The sequence below is a fragment of the Mesoplodon densirostris genome, chromosome 9 (genome assembly GCF_025265405.1).
Source record: "Mesoplodon densirostris isolate mMesDen1 chromosome 9, mMesDen1 primary haplotype, whole genome shotgun sequence".
NCBI classification, from domain to species: domain Eukaryota; kingdom Metazoa; phylum Chordata; class Mammalia; order Artiodactyla; family Ziphiidae; genus Mesoplodon; species Mesoplodon densirostris.
In genome coordinates this window covers 22,109,768-22,126,492 of record NC_082669.1, presented here as the reverse complement: position 1 = coordinate 22,126,492, position 16,725 = coordinate 22,109,768, and the positions used below count along the sequence as shown (strand labels likewise).

Below are 16,725 nucleotides of genomic sequence, written 5' to 3'. Positions count from 1 at the left end.
GCCCATGCCAACCCTTAGGACTTCATGAGCTATCTTCCCCTCCTGTGTGGGCAGCCAGGTGAATCTGCTCTAACACTGGATTAAATAAAAAGGATTACTCTGAAAACTTTAGAGGACGTTTTGGTAGATAGTTTTACTCTCAGGGCAGTTAGAGGAGGTTGCCGAATTTTTTTACATCCTTGTCACAGAATTTTGAAAATGACATTACGATTCACTTTGAGACAACTTAATCTAAGCTTTGTTTGTTACCTAACATCTAACATCATGCCCATTATTGGTGTTAAAAATGGGTCCATGGGCTTCCCTGGTGGCGCAGTGGTTGAGAGTCCGCCTGCCGATGCAGGGGACATTGGTTCGTGCCCCGGTCCGGGAAGATCCCACATGACGCGGAGCGGCTGGGCCCGTGAGCCATGGCCGCTGAGCCTGCGCGTCCGGAGCCTGTGCTCCGCAGTGGGAGGGGCCACAACAGTGAGAGGCCCGCGTACCACAAAAAAAAAAAAAAAAAGGTCCACACAGTGAGATGCCATTTATAACTTAAATGTGTTCATTCTGGCACTGCTTATGAGTTAAGTAGGAACTTAAAATGAATTGGATTTTGAGGGGCTGTGTTCAGTATTGGGCCAGATCGTTTCTAACCCACAGGCTATGTGATGATTAATAGGCCACAATTGCCCAGCAGACATCAAATGAGAGAGAATGGCCTGAAGTGTGATGAAATGGTAAGGGGGTGGTTTCTCCTGCCACAATTTGGAAATTCAAGCATCCCTGGAGCTCATTCTGATTTAGAAAATGAATATAAAGCTGCCACCTACCCACTCCAGAGTGGAGTAGTACTCTAACAGCAGTGTATACATTTGTGACTTTTGTGACAGCAGAAGAGTGTCTTCCATGCAATTCTGCACAGGGGGCTCCTCCATTTCTGAGCCTCGATTAAACCTGAGTACTGATGATCCTGACTGAGGAAATCTGGCACAGAATTCTTCTTACACAAAAGTCCCTAAACTAATGGCTCAAAAGATTTAGTTGTAGTCGTCTCTGGTAAGGATGCCCAGGTTGATAAATCTGAATTTTACCTGTTATATTGTAAACATCAAGTAACACCACAAACATTTAAAAAAAGAAAGTTTATTGGTCTTTAAATGGCTCAAATTGCAAATAAACCGATCGGGTAGTGGCATCAGCCTAAGACATGTGATGCATCTTTGTCATTTGGCTTCATAGCACCTCAGTACCCAGGAGAGGAAAGGTCTCAAAGCAAAGTCACAATGTTAGTGGTTAGGACCCCTGGTTAAATGAGACTGCAACAAGTACACACAGAGATCGCTGGGCCCACGGGGCCGCGCTTACATTGGTAACTTTAATTCTGCACATGGCACAGCCTATGAAAAATATGAAAGATGTACATCTCAAACCCTTTAAGGACAAATATTTAATGTGACAAGCCGGATGTAATATCTAAAGAGTTCAGTTCCTAAATAGCCTATTTTTGTTAACTTTACGTACACATCTGTCACCTGGAATGCCTGAACACATCTTTGACTTGCTGAAATTAGGACTGAGCAAAAAGAAACAAAAACTTTGTTGAATCAAACTGTCCTAGTCCCATTACAAAGAAAAGAAAAATCTGACAGTGGTAAATTTCCCGTTGAAATTATGGCCCTCCAGCGGGCACCCCATACAGTGGGGACACAGCCTACTGTTTGGTGCCAGACACGTTTTCTGCACTGTCCTCGGGTTTGGTTGTTCGATGTTAACTTTAGGAAAACGTAGAACCAGTGCTCTTCATTACGAACACAGCCTACAAATAATCCCAGTAACTCCCGGACAAGCTGTAACCTCGGGAATACAAATTTAGAAGTTAACAGATGGCGAGCACGACTTTTCCGAAGTGTTCTAGTGCAAAACGCATTAGCACTGTCCACGCTTTTCCTGTGCCCTGCTCCAGGGAGATCAGAATCTTAACACACGCTCACCACTTGCAGAAAGGGATTTCCAGGGACCAGCATCTTAAAGAAAGAGGGTTCACTGAGACATAACTGGTACTGAATGCTCATAGTCTAAACTTATTTTACAAGTAGACGCTGGTCCTTCATTTTAAACTACCTTACACTTAATTAAAAGCAATCAAGAAGCTCTGGAACCTTACTTTCAAGAACCAGAGTATGGCACACAGTTTAAATTTGGACAGACTCCTACCAGTAATTTCTCGAGAATCTTCTATACAAACGTTGTCCTCCATCCTGACATCTATTCTCTCACCAGGACACATGGGCAGTGGGCCCACAGCACAGTGAGGACACACCCAGAATAATGTAAGTGGGTATCTTTAGGTTTCTAAATTAAGGCATATTAAAAAATTTCCATGTACAAGTTTACACCACTTTTCTAAGTTAATCACTGGGTAATTAATGCAGGTTCACAGATGAATTACTCTCAATTGAACTATATGCAACAATCATGCCAGTAACTTTTTCTTCTATATTTTGCATAACAATGGTTAAAAAAAGTGGTACAGTTTAACTATCATGTTCACAATTGTCATTTGTCAAGGCAGTAGAATACCAAGACATTTTAAAATGATATAAAATTTAAGCTTTATAATAAACCAGAGGAAGTAGCCTTTCCTCCCATTGCCCACCCCCATCTCACCTCTTGAATAGTTCAAGAAAGACTGCCATCAAAACACAAGTGCCCACGCTACATTCAGGACTGTGATACATGTAGGCAATTATGAAATAAGTTGAACTTTGCTTCTTGGTGAAGCCACACTAATTTCTTTTTTAAGTGAATTTGACTTTCAGTGCAGTTCCAATTCATGCTTTTAGAGATACATAACAATTTCCAAAATGTTAAAGTAATTTCAGTCAATTGAGCCTTCAGTGGCAAAGCTTATAAATTATATTTCTTAGTATGGTCAAGATAAGAAAGGAGTTTGGGCTTTGATTATAAAATGCAGCATCTTTCTCTTATTCTCTTGGCTAAACTTTTCCTCTTCTTTTTCCCATTCTTTTCTTTGCTGTCTTCCATCTTTCTGGCTCGAATTTCCCTCATTAAATCAAAAAATACCTAGAAAGAAGAAAATAGGATAAATAAACCAAGTAGATCATATGTGCCTGGAATTTCTCTGAATCACAACAGTAAACCTTGGGAATATTATATGAATATTTACGAGCTCTAGTACAGAGAGAGGAAAGCACCCAACTAAAGGCTGCTTCTCCAAGTATATTGAGAAAATGGGAAAAATGAATTTGGTAAAATGTGTTTACATAATATAACCTAATCTTTCCGTCTGAATTTTCAAGGTAAAAATGAAAAAAGCACTACAAGTGAGGCTAGCTCCAAAGATATAAAACTCAATGGATTACATTTGAGTAATTTATAATTAGTAAATATATTTTATCAATTAAATTTTAAAGTAATTTGTGTTTAATAAAATTTACATTTAATAACCTGGTTTTCTTCAGCCCTGTTTTAAAAAACAGCTGTGGGAAATGACTGCTTCCTTTATCGTTCTGATACCAGACACTAGAAAACAATTTTGTTTGTTGTACTATATTTGAGGATTTATCAATTCTTGTTTGATGTCTAGAAATTGGCAAATAATGGGAGATATTAGCATAATAATTTTAAAATTACTACTGTAACAATTCAAAAGTTCAATATCAATAACAAATGTCTGAGTACACACTGAAGGGCCTAGAAGGATGTGGACTCACACTGTACACAAATAGTGATGAGTGGATGAATAACTTTTATGTGTCACACTTTTGCATTCTGGATTTAAAAAATGATTACTTCTAGAATAAAACTTGATAAGACTAAAATTCAAGAAAACTGAAATCATATCAAGCATCTTTTCTGACCACAATGCTTAGAAATCAAGTACAAGAAAAAAACTGTAAAATAACAGAAACATGTGGAGGCTAAACAATATGCTACTAAAACAACCAATGGATCGATCACTGAAGAAATCAAAGAGGAAAGCAAAAAATGCCTAAAGACAAATAAAACAAAAGCATGACAATCCAAAATATATGGGACACAGCAAAAGCAGTTCTAAGAGGGAAGTTTATAGCAATACAAAATATATCTTGTATACAAAATATAGAAAAATCTCAAACAACCTAATCTTACACTTAAAGCAACTAGAGAAAGAAAAACAAAACCCAGTTAGTAGAAGGAAAGAAAAAAAGATCAGAGCAGAAATAAATGAAATAGAAACAAAAAAAAAACCAACAGAAAAGTTCAATGAAACTAAAAGTTGGTTCTTTGAAAAGATAAACAAAATTGATAAACCTTTAGCCAGACTCATCAAGAAAAAGAGGGTTCAAATCAATAAAATTAGAGATGAAAAAGGAGAGGTTACAACTGATACCACAGAAATACAAAGGATTGTAAGAGACTACTACAAGCAACTATATGCCGGTAAAATGGACAACCTAGAAAAAATGGACAAATGCCTAGAAAGGTACAATCTCCCAAGACTGAACCAGGAAAAAGCAGAAAATATGAACAGACCAATCACAAGTACTGAAATGGAAACTGATGAAAAAACTCCCAACAAAAAAGTACAGGACCAGATGGCTTCACAGGCAAATTCTATCAAACATTTAGAGAAGAGTTAACTCCTATCCTTCTGAAAGCACTCCAAAAAATTGCAGAGGAAGGAACACTCCCAAACTCATTCTATGAGGCCACCATCACCCTGATATCAAAACCAGACAAAGATATCACCAAAAAAATTACAGGCCAATATCACCGATGAACATAGATGAAAAAAATCCTCAACAAAATACTCAGAAAACTAAATCCAACAATACCTTAAAAAGTATCATATACCATAATCAAGGGGGATTTATCCCAGGGATGCAACGATTCTACAGTATCTGCAAATCAAAACAGAAATACAAATGAATGGAACAGGATAGAAAGCCCAGAAATAAACCCACACACCTGTGGTCAATCTATGACAAAGGAGGCAGGACTATACAATAGAGAAGACAGTCTCTTCAATAAATGGTGAAACTGCACAGCTACATGTAAAAGAAAAATTAAACATTCTTTATCACCATACACAAAAATAAACTCAAAATGGATTAAAGACCTAAATGCAAGACCGGATACTATACAACTCCTAGAGGAAAACCTAGACAGAACACTCTGACATAAATCACAGCATTATCTTTTTCCATCCATCTCCTAGAGTAATGGAAATAAAAACAAAAATAAACAAATGGGGCCAGATTAAACTTAAAAGCTTTTGCACAGCGAAAGAAACCATAAACAAAATGAAAAGACAACCCACAGAATGGGAGAAAATAACTGCAAACCATGTGACCAACAGGGGATTAATCTCTAAAATTTAAAAACAGCTCATGTGACTCAATATCAAAAAAAAAAAACCCAATGAAAAAATGGGCAGAAGACCTAAATAGACATTTCTCCAAAGAAGACATACAGATGGCTAAAAAGCACATGAAAAGATGCTCAACACTACTAATTATTAGAGAAATGGAAATCAAAACTACACTGAGGTATCACCTCACACCAGTCAGAATGGCCATCATCAAAAAATCTACAAACAACAAATGCTAGAGAGGGTGTGGAGATAGGGAACTCTCCTACACTGTTGGTGGGAATGTAAATTGGTGCAGCTACTATGGTGCAGCTACTATGGAGAACAGTATGGTGGTTCCTTAAGAAACTACAAATAGAACTACCATATGATCCAGCAATCCCACTCCTGGGCATATATCCAGAGAAAAACATGGTTCGAAAGGATACATGCACCCCAATGTTCATTGCAGCACTGTTTACAATACCCAAGACATGGAAGCAACCTAAATGTCCATCAACATATATACAATGGAATATTACTCAGCCATTAAGAAGAATGAAATAGTGCCATTTGCAGCAACATGCATGGACCTGGAGATTATTATACTAAGTCAGACAGAGAAAGACAAATATCACATGATATTGCTTAATGTGGAGTCTAAAAAAATGATACAAATGAACTTGTTTGCAAAAGAAACAGACTCACAGACTTAGAGGATGAACTTATGGTTTACCAGTGGGGGAGGGATAGATTGGGAGTTTGGGATTGACATGTACACACTGCTACATTTAAAACAGATAAACAACAAGGACCTCTTTTTTTTTTTTTTTTTTTTTTTTTTTGCGGTATGCGGGCCTCTCACTGTTGTGGCCTCCCCCGTTGCGGAGCACAGGCTCCGGATGCGCAGGCTCCGGACGCGCAGGCTCAGCGGCCATGGCTCACAGGCCCAGCCGCTCCGTGGCATATGGGATCCTCCCAGACCGGGGCACGAACCCGTATCCCCTGCATCGGCAGGCGGACTCTCAACCACTTGCGCCACCAGGGAGGCCCAACAAGGACCTCTTTATAGCACAGGGAACTCTGCTCAATACTCTATGATAAGCTAAATGGGAAAGGAATTGGAAAAATAGATGCATGCATATATATAACTAAAGCACTTTTCTGTACACCTGACACTAACACAACATAGTTAATCAACTATACTCCAATATAAAATAAAAGTTAAAAGAAAAAAAAAACAAGGACTATCAGACTAATGGGTTGAGTTAAAAGGACGCAGGACCAACAGAAAAGGACACAGATAATTAAAGAAGGGGAAGGCTGAGCATAAAAGCTCAGAAAGAAGGCGATGTGGGCTTCCCTGGTGGCGCGGTGGTTGAGAGTCCGCCTGCCAATGCAGGGGACACGGGTTCGTGCCCCGGGAAGATCTCACATGCCGCAGAGCAGCTGGGCCCGTGAGCCATGGCCGCTGAGTCTGTGCGTCCGGAGCCTGTGCTCCGCAACGGGAGAGGCCACAACAGTGAGAGGCCTGCGTACCGCCAAAAAAAAAAAAAAAAAGAAAAAGAAAAAGAATGCAATGTACTGAAACACGTGGGTGACAGTTCAAACCCCATGAATTCTTGCCCCACTTGCTGCAGCTTGACGGCCTGGAGGCTGGGGATTTTGGAACACCTCTGATTCAAGTCCACAGCTCACCAGCTGGGGCAGGAAGCCTCCAAACTAACTACGTGTGGTTAGCAGAAAACTCCCAGTACTGCTTTCTGATGTGAATACATCACTGCAGAATGGATATTAGAAGATGTGATTTCTAATTTTAGATGAGTATCTGCAATAAACTGCAAACGAATCCCTATTGGAAACCACCAAGGTCATCTTAACTAGCAAACCCAATGGAAAACTTTTAAACTTTACATCAGCTAACTTAATGAATTAAGGTAAAGGAGGCCTTGTTTCAACTGCCAAGTGGAAGGAAATAAGTAATTTGGAGTAAGAATGAAGAATTGGTTTTGATAAACTCAGACAAATGATAATCCCAAAAGTACAGAGCTTCTTCCAACTTTTCAAAAATACACTTTCAAAATTTCTTCTCGCCCTCACTTCCTCCCACCCTCTTTCCTCCTGTCCCCTTCTTTCTCTTCCCCCCATTTTCCCCCCTAGCACGTACAGAATTTGATTCTTCTAATTCCAGAGTAGAGATCACAGAAAATCCCTGTTCTCACGTAAATGAAAGTGAAACGAAACTAGACAGACACAGACTCAAAATGCTTAGCTCAGAATACTTACAGTTGAAAAAATATAAAAATTATTAGAAATGACAAACATCTCTCTTAAAGCATCACAGGCCGTTAGCTTTAATTGTAAACCTTTGCCTTCACCAGTTTCTTCATTTTAAGTACTTAACAGCCCCTAGTTCACAGCACAGACAATACTAAATTTTCAAAAGGATTAAAGATCTATTATAAAGGCCAACACAAAAAGGAAGCAAAAATTATACATTAAGTGTTTGTTTTTTTAAATTTAGTTATTTTTTACTTTTACTTTTGGCTGCGTTGGGTCTTCGTTGCTTGCGTGGGCTTTTCTCTAGTTGCAGTGAGCAGGGGCTACTCTTTGTTGCAGAGCACAGGCTTCTCATTGCGGTGGCTTCTCGTTGTGGAGCATGGGCTCTAGGTGTGCGAGCTTCAATAGTTGTGGCACACGGGCTCAGTAGTTGTGGCTCACAGTCTCTAGAGCACAGGCTCAGTAGTTGTGGTGCACAGGCTTAGCTGCTCTGCAGCATGTGGGATCTTCCCGGTCCAGGGCTTGAACCTGTGTCCCCTGCATTGGCAGGTGGATTCTTAACCACTGCATCACCAGGGAAGCCCTAGGTAAGTGTTTTTTAAGTTTAGGATGGGAGAGCTTTTCTAATGAAGCCACAGAACCCAGAAGTCTCAAAGGAAAAACACTGACAAATCTGACAACATAATCTTTAATGTTTTTTCCGTGGCAAAAGGTAGAAATCAGCAAAGTTAAAGACATGGTATGGGGACTTGCCTGGTGGCACAGTGGTTAAGAATCTGCCTGACAATGCAGGGGACACGGGTTCGAGCCCTGGTCCAGGAAGATCCCACATGCCGCAGGGCAACTAAGCCTATGCGCCACAACTACTGAGCCTGCGCTCTAGAGCCTGCGAGCCACAACTACTGAGCCCGCGTGCCACAACTACTGAGCCCACACTCCGCAACAAGAGAAGCCACCGCAGTGAGAAGCCTGCGTACCAAAATGAACAGTGGCCCCCGCTCGCTGCAACTAGAGAAAGCCCAGGTGCAGCAACAAAGACCCAACGCAGCCTAAAGAAATAAATAAGACATGGTATGGAGCAAATCAATCAGTGTGCTATATACCACATCAACAAATGGAAGAATAAGAACCATATGACCAACTCAATAGATGCAGAAAAAACTTTTGATAAAATTCAGCACCCATTTATGATAAAAACTCTCCAGCACCCATTTATGATAAAAACTCTCCAGGAACTGGGCACAGAGGGAACATACCTCAACATAATAAAGGCTGTATATGACAAACCCACAACTAACATCATACTCAACGGTGAAAAGCTGAAAGCATTTTCTCTAAGATCAGGAAAAAGACAAGGATGTCCCCTCTCACCACTTTTATTCAACATAGTTTTGGAAGACCTAGCCACGGCAATCAGACAAGAAAGAGAAAAGGGATCCAAATAGGAAAAGAAGAATTAAAACAACTGTCAGTCATTGTTTTCAGATGACATGATACTATACATAGAAAATCCTGAAGATGTTACCAGAAAACTACAAGAGCTCATCAATGAATTCGGTAAAGTTGCAGGATACAAAATTAATACACAGAAATCTGTTGCATTTCTATACACTAACAATGAAAGATCAGAAAGAGAAATTAAAGAAACAATCCCATTTACCGTCGCATCAAAAAGAATAAAATACCCAGGAATACAACTACCTAAGGAGGCAAAAAACCTGTACTCCAAAAACTATAAGATGCTGATAAAAGAAAACTGAAGACAACACAGATGTAAAGATCTAACGTGTTTTGGGCTCAGAAGAATCAGTACTGTCAAAATGACTACACTACCCAAGGCAATCTACAGATTCAGTGCAATCTCTATCAAATTACCAATGGCATTTTTCACAGAACTAGAACAAAAACATTTTTAATTTGTATGGAAACACAAAAGACCCTGATAGTCAAAGCAATCTTGAGGAAGAAAAATGGAACTGGAGGAATCAGGCTTCCTGACTTCAGACTATACTACAAAACTTCAGTAATCAAAACAGAAATATAGATCAATGAAACAGGATAGAAAGCCCAGAGATAAATCGACCATAGGTGCGTGGGTTTATCTACAACAAAGGAGGCAAGACTATACAATGGAGAAAAGACAGTCTCTTCAATAAGTGGTGCTGGGAAAACTGGACAGCTACATGTAAAAGAATACAATTAGAACATTCTTTATCACCATACACAAAAATAAACTCAAAACTGATTAAAGATCTAAATGTAAGACTGGATACTATACAACTCCTAGAGGAAAACCTAGACAGACTACTCTTTGACATAAATTGCAGCAATATCTTTTTGGATCTGTCTCCTAGAGTAGTGGAAATACAAAAATAAACAAATGGGACCTAATGAAACTCAAAAACTTCTGCACAGCAAAAGAAACCATAAGCAAGATGAAAAGACAACCCACAGAATGGGAGAAAATAACTGCAAACCAAGTACCAACAGGGGATTAATCTCTAAAATTTACCAACAGCTCATGTGACTCAGTATCAAAAACAAACCCAATGAATAAATGGGCAGAAGATCTAAATACACATTTCTCCAAAGAAGACATACAGATGGCCAACGGGCACATAAAAAGATGCTCAACACTGCTAATTACTAGAGAAATGCCAATCAAAACTACAATGAGGTATCACCTCACACCAGTCAGAATGGCCATCATCAAAAAGTCTACAAACAATAAATGCTGGAGAGGGTGTGGAGAAAAGGGAACCCTCCTACATTGTTGGTGGGAATGTAAATTGGTGCAGCTACTATGGAGAACAGTATGGAGGTTCCTTAAACTAAAAACAGTTACCATATGATCCTGTAATCCTACTCCTGGGTATATATCTGGAGAAAACCATAATTCAAAAAGATATGTGCACCCCAATGTTCATCACAGCACTATTTACAATAGCCAAGTCATGGAAGCAACCTAAATGTTCATTGACAGAGAAGTGGATAAAGAAGATGTGATATATATGTGTACACACACACACACAGACACGTTACTCAGCCATAAAAAGAATGAAGGAATGCCATGTGCAGCAACAGGGATGGAACTAGAGATTATCATACTAAGTGAAGTAATAAGCCAGACAGAGAAACATAAATATCATATAATATCACTTATATGTGGAATCTAAAAAAAAAAAAAAGATAGAAATGAACTTATTTCCAAAAAAGGAGACTCACAGACATAGAAAACAAACTTATGGTTACCAAAGGGGAAGGGGTGAGAGACAGATAAATTAGGAGATTGGGATTAACATATACACATTACTATATATAAAATAGATAACCAGGAACAGTGCTTAGAGCTTTCTGAGATGCTCTACGCAGTTATAATCCTCAAATTTGGCTTGAATAAAAATTTCTATTTCTTTTGTAGGGGAAAAAAAAAGACAACTAACAAGGACCTGCTGTATAGCACAGGGAACTATACTCAATATTTTGTAATAACCTTAAGGGAGAAGAATCTGGAAAAGAATATACATGTGTATAACTGAATTGTTCTGCTGTACATCTGAAACTAACATGATATTGTAAATCAGCTATACATTCAAAAAAAAAGATAAAAACAGATATGGTATGCATTAGGAGACACTGTCCACAACGGATATAGTGGACAAAGGGTTAATGTCCTTAATATAAAGCAGGCTTATGAATCTAAAAGATAAACCCCCCATTAAATCAATGGGCAGAAGAAAGTAATTTCAGCCTTCACAGAAGATCTACAAACGGCCAATGAATCAACTACAAGATGCCCAGCCTCAGTAGTAATCAGGAAACACAAAAGAAATGATTTCCCCGTCTCGTTGGCGACATTTAAAGGCTCCTTTAATTGGTACTGGCAAGTAGTGGGGAAAGGGTTTCCTCACACTCTTGGTGGGAGTGTAAGGCGGCCTCTCTGGAGGGTGACGTCATTAAAATTTAAAATGCACCCTTGCTTTTAGTCTTGTGTGGATGCACGTTCACACAGTTCACTGTATTATGTTTGTAATAGCCCTGCAGATGATCTAAATGTCACTGATAGGCTTTTTTCATAATTCAGCCATTTTCCTAACTATGGAACATTTTGTAGATTTTAAAAAGAATGTGGTACATCTATATGCAACAACATGGAAAGAACTACGAGATCTATTTACTGTGAAATTTAAAAAGCAAACCACAGAAATACACTATACACACACACACACACACACAAATCCTATTTATACAGATGGAAAACGAGCAAATACAACCCCTCCCTTAGGTTCTTTTTTTTTTTTTTTTCCCCTTAGATTCTGTATGCCTGTCTTTAAATGCAGGTAAATGTCTGGAAAGATACACACGTGTTAGCAGTGGTTACCTACAGGTAAAGGAGGTGAGTGGAATCTGGGTGGAGTGACAGACTCACTTTTCCTCCTTATACTTTTTCCTCTGCATCACGAATTTTTCTTTATACAATGAGCATACGTTCATGTATTACTTGTATAAAGAAAAAAATTTAAAACATTTTCAAAAACAAGACACTACATTTCTAACAAAATTCTTTCCCCAACATAAAACTGGCTCTCTTGACATTATAAATCATACTTTCATTTTGACATCTACTTGCCTCATTTCTTTCCATTTCCCCCAACATGTTCCTTAAAATTAAGAGCAACCTTGGAGTTGCGATTTAAAGAGCCAGAGCATTTAGCTAGAAGGGTACTGCAAGGTCATCAGGTGACCTGGCACCCAGTGAGGACCCAAGCAGGTTTCCCAGATGGTCCTCTAGCCTCTGAGTGATTCCTCTGAGACAGGCCAGGCCTCAGCTCAACAGTTCTGATGGTCATGAAGCTTTTTCACAGGGTAGTTTTAAAATCTGCTTCTTTGAAACTTCTACCCAGTGGTCTATTTGGAATCCTGATAAGGATTAAGGCATGGGCGTTTAAAGTCTTGTGGGAGCTAGTATTTGTTTTCTGTGACAACACAGGATACCTCTCAATTTAATAGAAGCAGACAGTGTTAACACTTAATCCTGGAAAATCTGATCAGACTTCTGGTAGTGGATGGCACACAACATGGGAGATGCCACAGGTATTCCAACCATTGTTTTAAGTAAAATAGAGAGGGAAGAACACTGGCTCCAGAGCTGGCCACACCCAGAGCCAGCAGGTGCCACTACGACATGGTGACCTTGAGCCAGGTATGTAATCTCTCCACACCTCAGTTTCCTCATCTAAAAAGACGTCATGAGAGGAGTATCTATGCTTCATAGGGTTAAAGGTCAAACAGTGACTGCTCACCACAGCGCCTGGCTGTCGCAAGCACTCAAGAGTATTAGCTCTTATAACTATGTATTACATCATTGCCTCAGCAAACAAACCCAAAAAACAAAAAAATATAACCCAAACGTAACCACATTTAAGAAACTGAAGAGTTGCTGCAAGTTACTTTTCCTTAGCCACTGAGGTACTTTATCTGGTAGCCACTCTTCAGGACACAGCAGTGAAAAATGCACCTGTATGTGACTTAGTTCTCTGGTGGCAACCACAGGTACTAGAATCTTACATACTCCCCTGATATATACATACATGTGCGCTTGTGTGTGTGTGAGTGTGTTTCAAACACAGATGGCAGCAAACTACAGATGCTGTTCTGTACTTTGCTTTTTCATTTACTGATGTTGAAGATCATTCCATATCAGCACATTTAGCTCTACCTTCATTTCTTTTCAGCAGTTGTACAGTATTCCATTATATGAACGCACCATAATTTAAAGCAGTCTGTTATTGGACACTTGGATATTTCCTGTCTTTTGCTTCTACAAATAATGCTTCAATGACTACTGCTGAACATACACTTGTGCATGGATGTATAATTTTATCTGTATAATAAATTTTTAGAACTTGAATTGTTGGGGTCATAACTTTGATAGATAATTGCCAAACTGCCCTCCGTGAACATATGAGAGTTCCTTTTTTTCCCCATACTCCTGTCAACAGTATTATTATCAACCTTCTTGCCCTTTTCCAATTGACAGGTTAAAAAAAATATGTCATTATATTTTAAAATTGCACTTCCCTTTTTATAAGTAAGACTCATAAGCCTCTTTGCAAGTTTAAACGTGATTTGCATTTCTTTTCTGTGACAGGGCTATCTGTTTTTCGACCATTTTCCCATTGGGTTGTTGGTCTTTTTCTTACTGTCTGGTGATATCTCTAATAATGCACACTACCGTATTTTCCCAGGGCCTCTGATGCCAGCAGGTGACACTACAGGACTGCTTCAAGCCTCAGAGCTTGGACAGTTATTGCTTCCCACTCCCCTTAGATCACGAAGGTTTGTTCTATAACCTGCTCAAGACATCAAACAAAGTATACATATGCTATGACAATCTTCATTGGTGCCTTTCAAAACCCCAAACATGCTGAACCTTAAACTGTATTTCATCAGTACTTTAAAAAACATTTGCCATAACTTTAGAGAAAACTGGTCTACTCAGTAGAAATCTTACAGCAATTTGTACAGATGTCTTGGACTTACAGGAATTTGAACGTGTGACTAAAAAAAATAATTAATCCGTTTAAGACAGTAATAACACTGTCTTAAAACCTACAGTCAACAGGCAGAAACAATCTCTATATTTTTAACATCATGATTTCTGGACCAGGGCTGCAAATCTACAGGCACAGCAGACGAGCTCACAAGCACCTGCGGCCGCCTATAGGGCAGTTACTCCAAGTGTGCCGCAGCACCGCCCGTTTGCACATCCGGGAGCTCGCTAGACAGGCAAATTCTCAGGTCCCACCCCAGACCAAGCGAATCAAAATCTCTGGGGAAGATCCAGGAATCTGTGTTTATCAGGCTCTATAGGCAATCCTCCTGCACGTTAGTTTTTGAGAGGCACTCAGTACAGCCTAGATACGTGGGGGCTGAAAAGGCCCCGCCTGGAGGGCTCTCAGAACCTGTGCCGCCCCAGCGCAACCGGCAGGCTTCCTAAATACTGATGACGGCGTCCCGCAGCAGGATGAAAGGAACCTGGGAAGGCTTCTAGAAACGAGGTAAGGGTGTTCTTCACCTGGTCTCCGGGAAGGGCCAATCTGAACACAGTGTGAAGATGAGGGGAGAGGGCACAGGAGGGGGAGAACAGAGGCTGAGGGTAGGGAAGGCAGCTGTGGTGACAGAGATTTCAAAATCCTCTCCCCTGGGTCTGGGAGAACTGAAGTGAGGCTGGGCAGGTGTCAGCTCAGAGGACTTACATAGTTCCTTCTAGATTCTACAGCCAATCAGGATAAGGAGGAAAAAAAAAAAAAAAAAAAAAAGCAGGGATTCAGGTCAGGAATCTATCAATCAGTGCTTTAAAAAAAAAAAAAAAAGGTACATCGAGCTGCAGTGTCTCATGTTTTAACACCTCTCGGGAACCTATAAGGACAAAGTGAAGTAAGAAATTCCTAACACATTGTACTTGAGCATTCAGGGCCGATAAAAAATCAACACGTATGAAACCTCAATCTGAAAGTCTCACAGAATCTCTAGACTAACAGAGCCAAGTTAAAGCACATCAACCTGTTTTTAACATGACGTAGCAGTAGAGCCATACCTTGTCAACATTAGCGCGCGTCTTAGCAGATGTTTCCACGTAGTTAACATTCCACTGATCAGCTCTGGTTTTTGCCTCTTCTACAGAAACCTGCCTTTTATCTTCCAAATCTGATTTGTTTCCAACAAGCAGAAATGGAACATTCTCATCTTCTTTTACTCTTAAAATCTGCTCCCTGGATAAGAGAAAATGAGCAAGAAATATTAATGTTATCTCTACATGTTAAAATAACAAAACATGCAATTAGCAGTTATTTATGTTTCTATACAATAACAATTAGCTCACTTATTACACAGTAGGAAGCAAGCAGCACTTCTTCCTTTTTCTACCATCAATGAGTTGAGCTCCACATCCACTTCATGCGGAAAAATACACCAAAGAAGAGTATAAATATGGCAGTAGACGTACGAAGTGAATATCAAATGCAACTTCCTCCGAAATGCTTTTTTTAAAATAAACTTTTTATATTAGAATGATTTCAGATTTACAGAGAAGTTGTGAAGATAGGACAGAGAGTTCCCATATACCCCACATCCAGTTTCCCCTACTGTTAACATTAACATGGTACATTTATCACAATGTGTAAACCACTGTTGATACAAGTATACCTTGTTTACTGCAATCTGCTTTACTGTGCTTTGTAGATACTACTTTTTTTTTTTTTTTAACAGACTGAAGGTTTGTAGTCACCCTGCATCAAGCAAGTCTATCAGCGCTATTTTTCCAACAGCATTTGCTCACTTTATGTCACATTCTGGCAATTCTCGCAACATTTCAAACTTTTCCTTTATTATTATATTTGTTATGGTGATCAGTGGTTTCTGATGTGATGATTGTAATCATTATTGGCATTTTTGCTTAAAGTGATGCTCCCTTTAAATAGAGTTTGAGAGGCTACTACAGAATTTTAGAATAGGAAAGCACCTTTACAAACTGGTCCAACTTCATTCTTATCAGAAGGAAAAAACGTTAACAGAGCTTTCTAATATTTCTATCAAACACTTACTAAGCACTACAAGTTATATGCCAGCAACTGTGCCAAATAGGGGTACTAGGGACACTGAAATGGATAAGAAGAGTTTTTACCATATCAGGAAAAACACATATAAATCAATCTCATGTAAGAGTGGGGCGAGTGTGCTGTTGCAGCTGTGGTAAGCATACCACGCACACACACATGAGGAAACAACGGATCCTGCCTGGGTGACAGGAGGCCCAGGAAGGCTAAAGGGAGGAGCTGACAATTGCAGAAATGCAAATCAAAACTGCAATGAGGTACCACCTCTCACTGCTTAGAATGGCCATCATTAAAAAAAGTCTATAACAAACGCTGGAGAAGGCACCAACTTACACTCCCACTGTTGGTGGGAGTGTAAGTTGGTGCAGCCACTGTGGAGAACAGTATGGAGGCTCCTTAGAAAACTAAAAAGAGAACTACCCTATGATCCAGCAATCCCACTCCTGGGCATGTATCTGGACAAAACTCTAATTCAAAAAGTTACATGCACTC

General features: G+C 39.5%; 1 protein-coding gene across 2 annotated transcripts in view; it reads right to left on the bottom strand.

Annotated features, from left to right (window-relative positions):
- Window positions 1-1,109: 1,109 nt before the first annotated feature.
- Window positions 1,110-16,725, bottom strand: part of RALA (RAS like proto-oncogene A) — an 89,071-nt gene continuing 73,455 nt past the window's right edge. For both annotated transcript variants that reach the window (XM_060108661.1, XM_060108663.1), the window contains 2 exons: window positions 15,216-15,390; window positions 1,110-3,066 (listed from right to left, as the gene is read on the bottom strand). In XM_060108661.1, coding sequence (XP_059964644.1) covers window positions 2,944-3,066; window positions 15,216-15,390 — 298 coding nt within the window. In that variant the 3' untranslated portion in view covers window positions 1,110-2,943. The remainder of the gene's footprint in view (window positions 3,067-15,215; window positions 15,391-16,725) is intronic.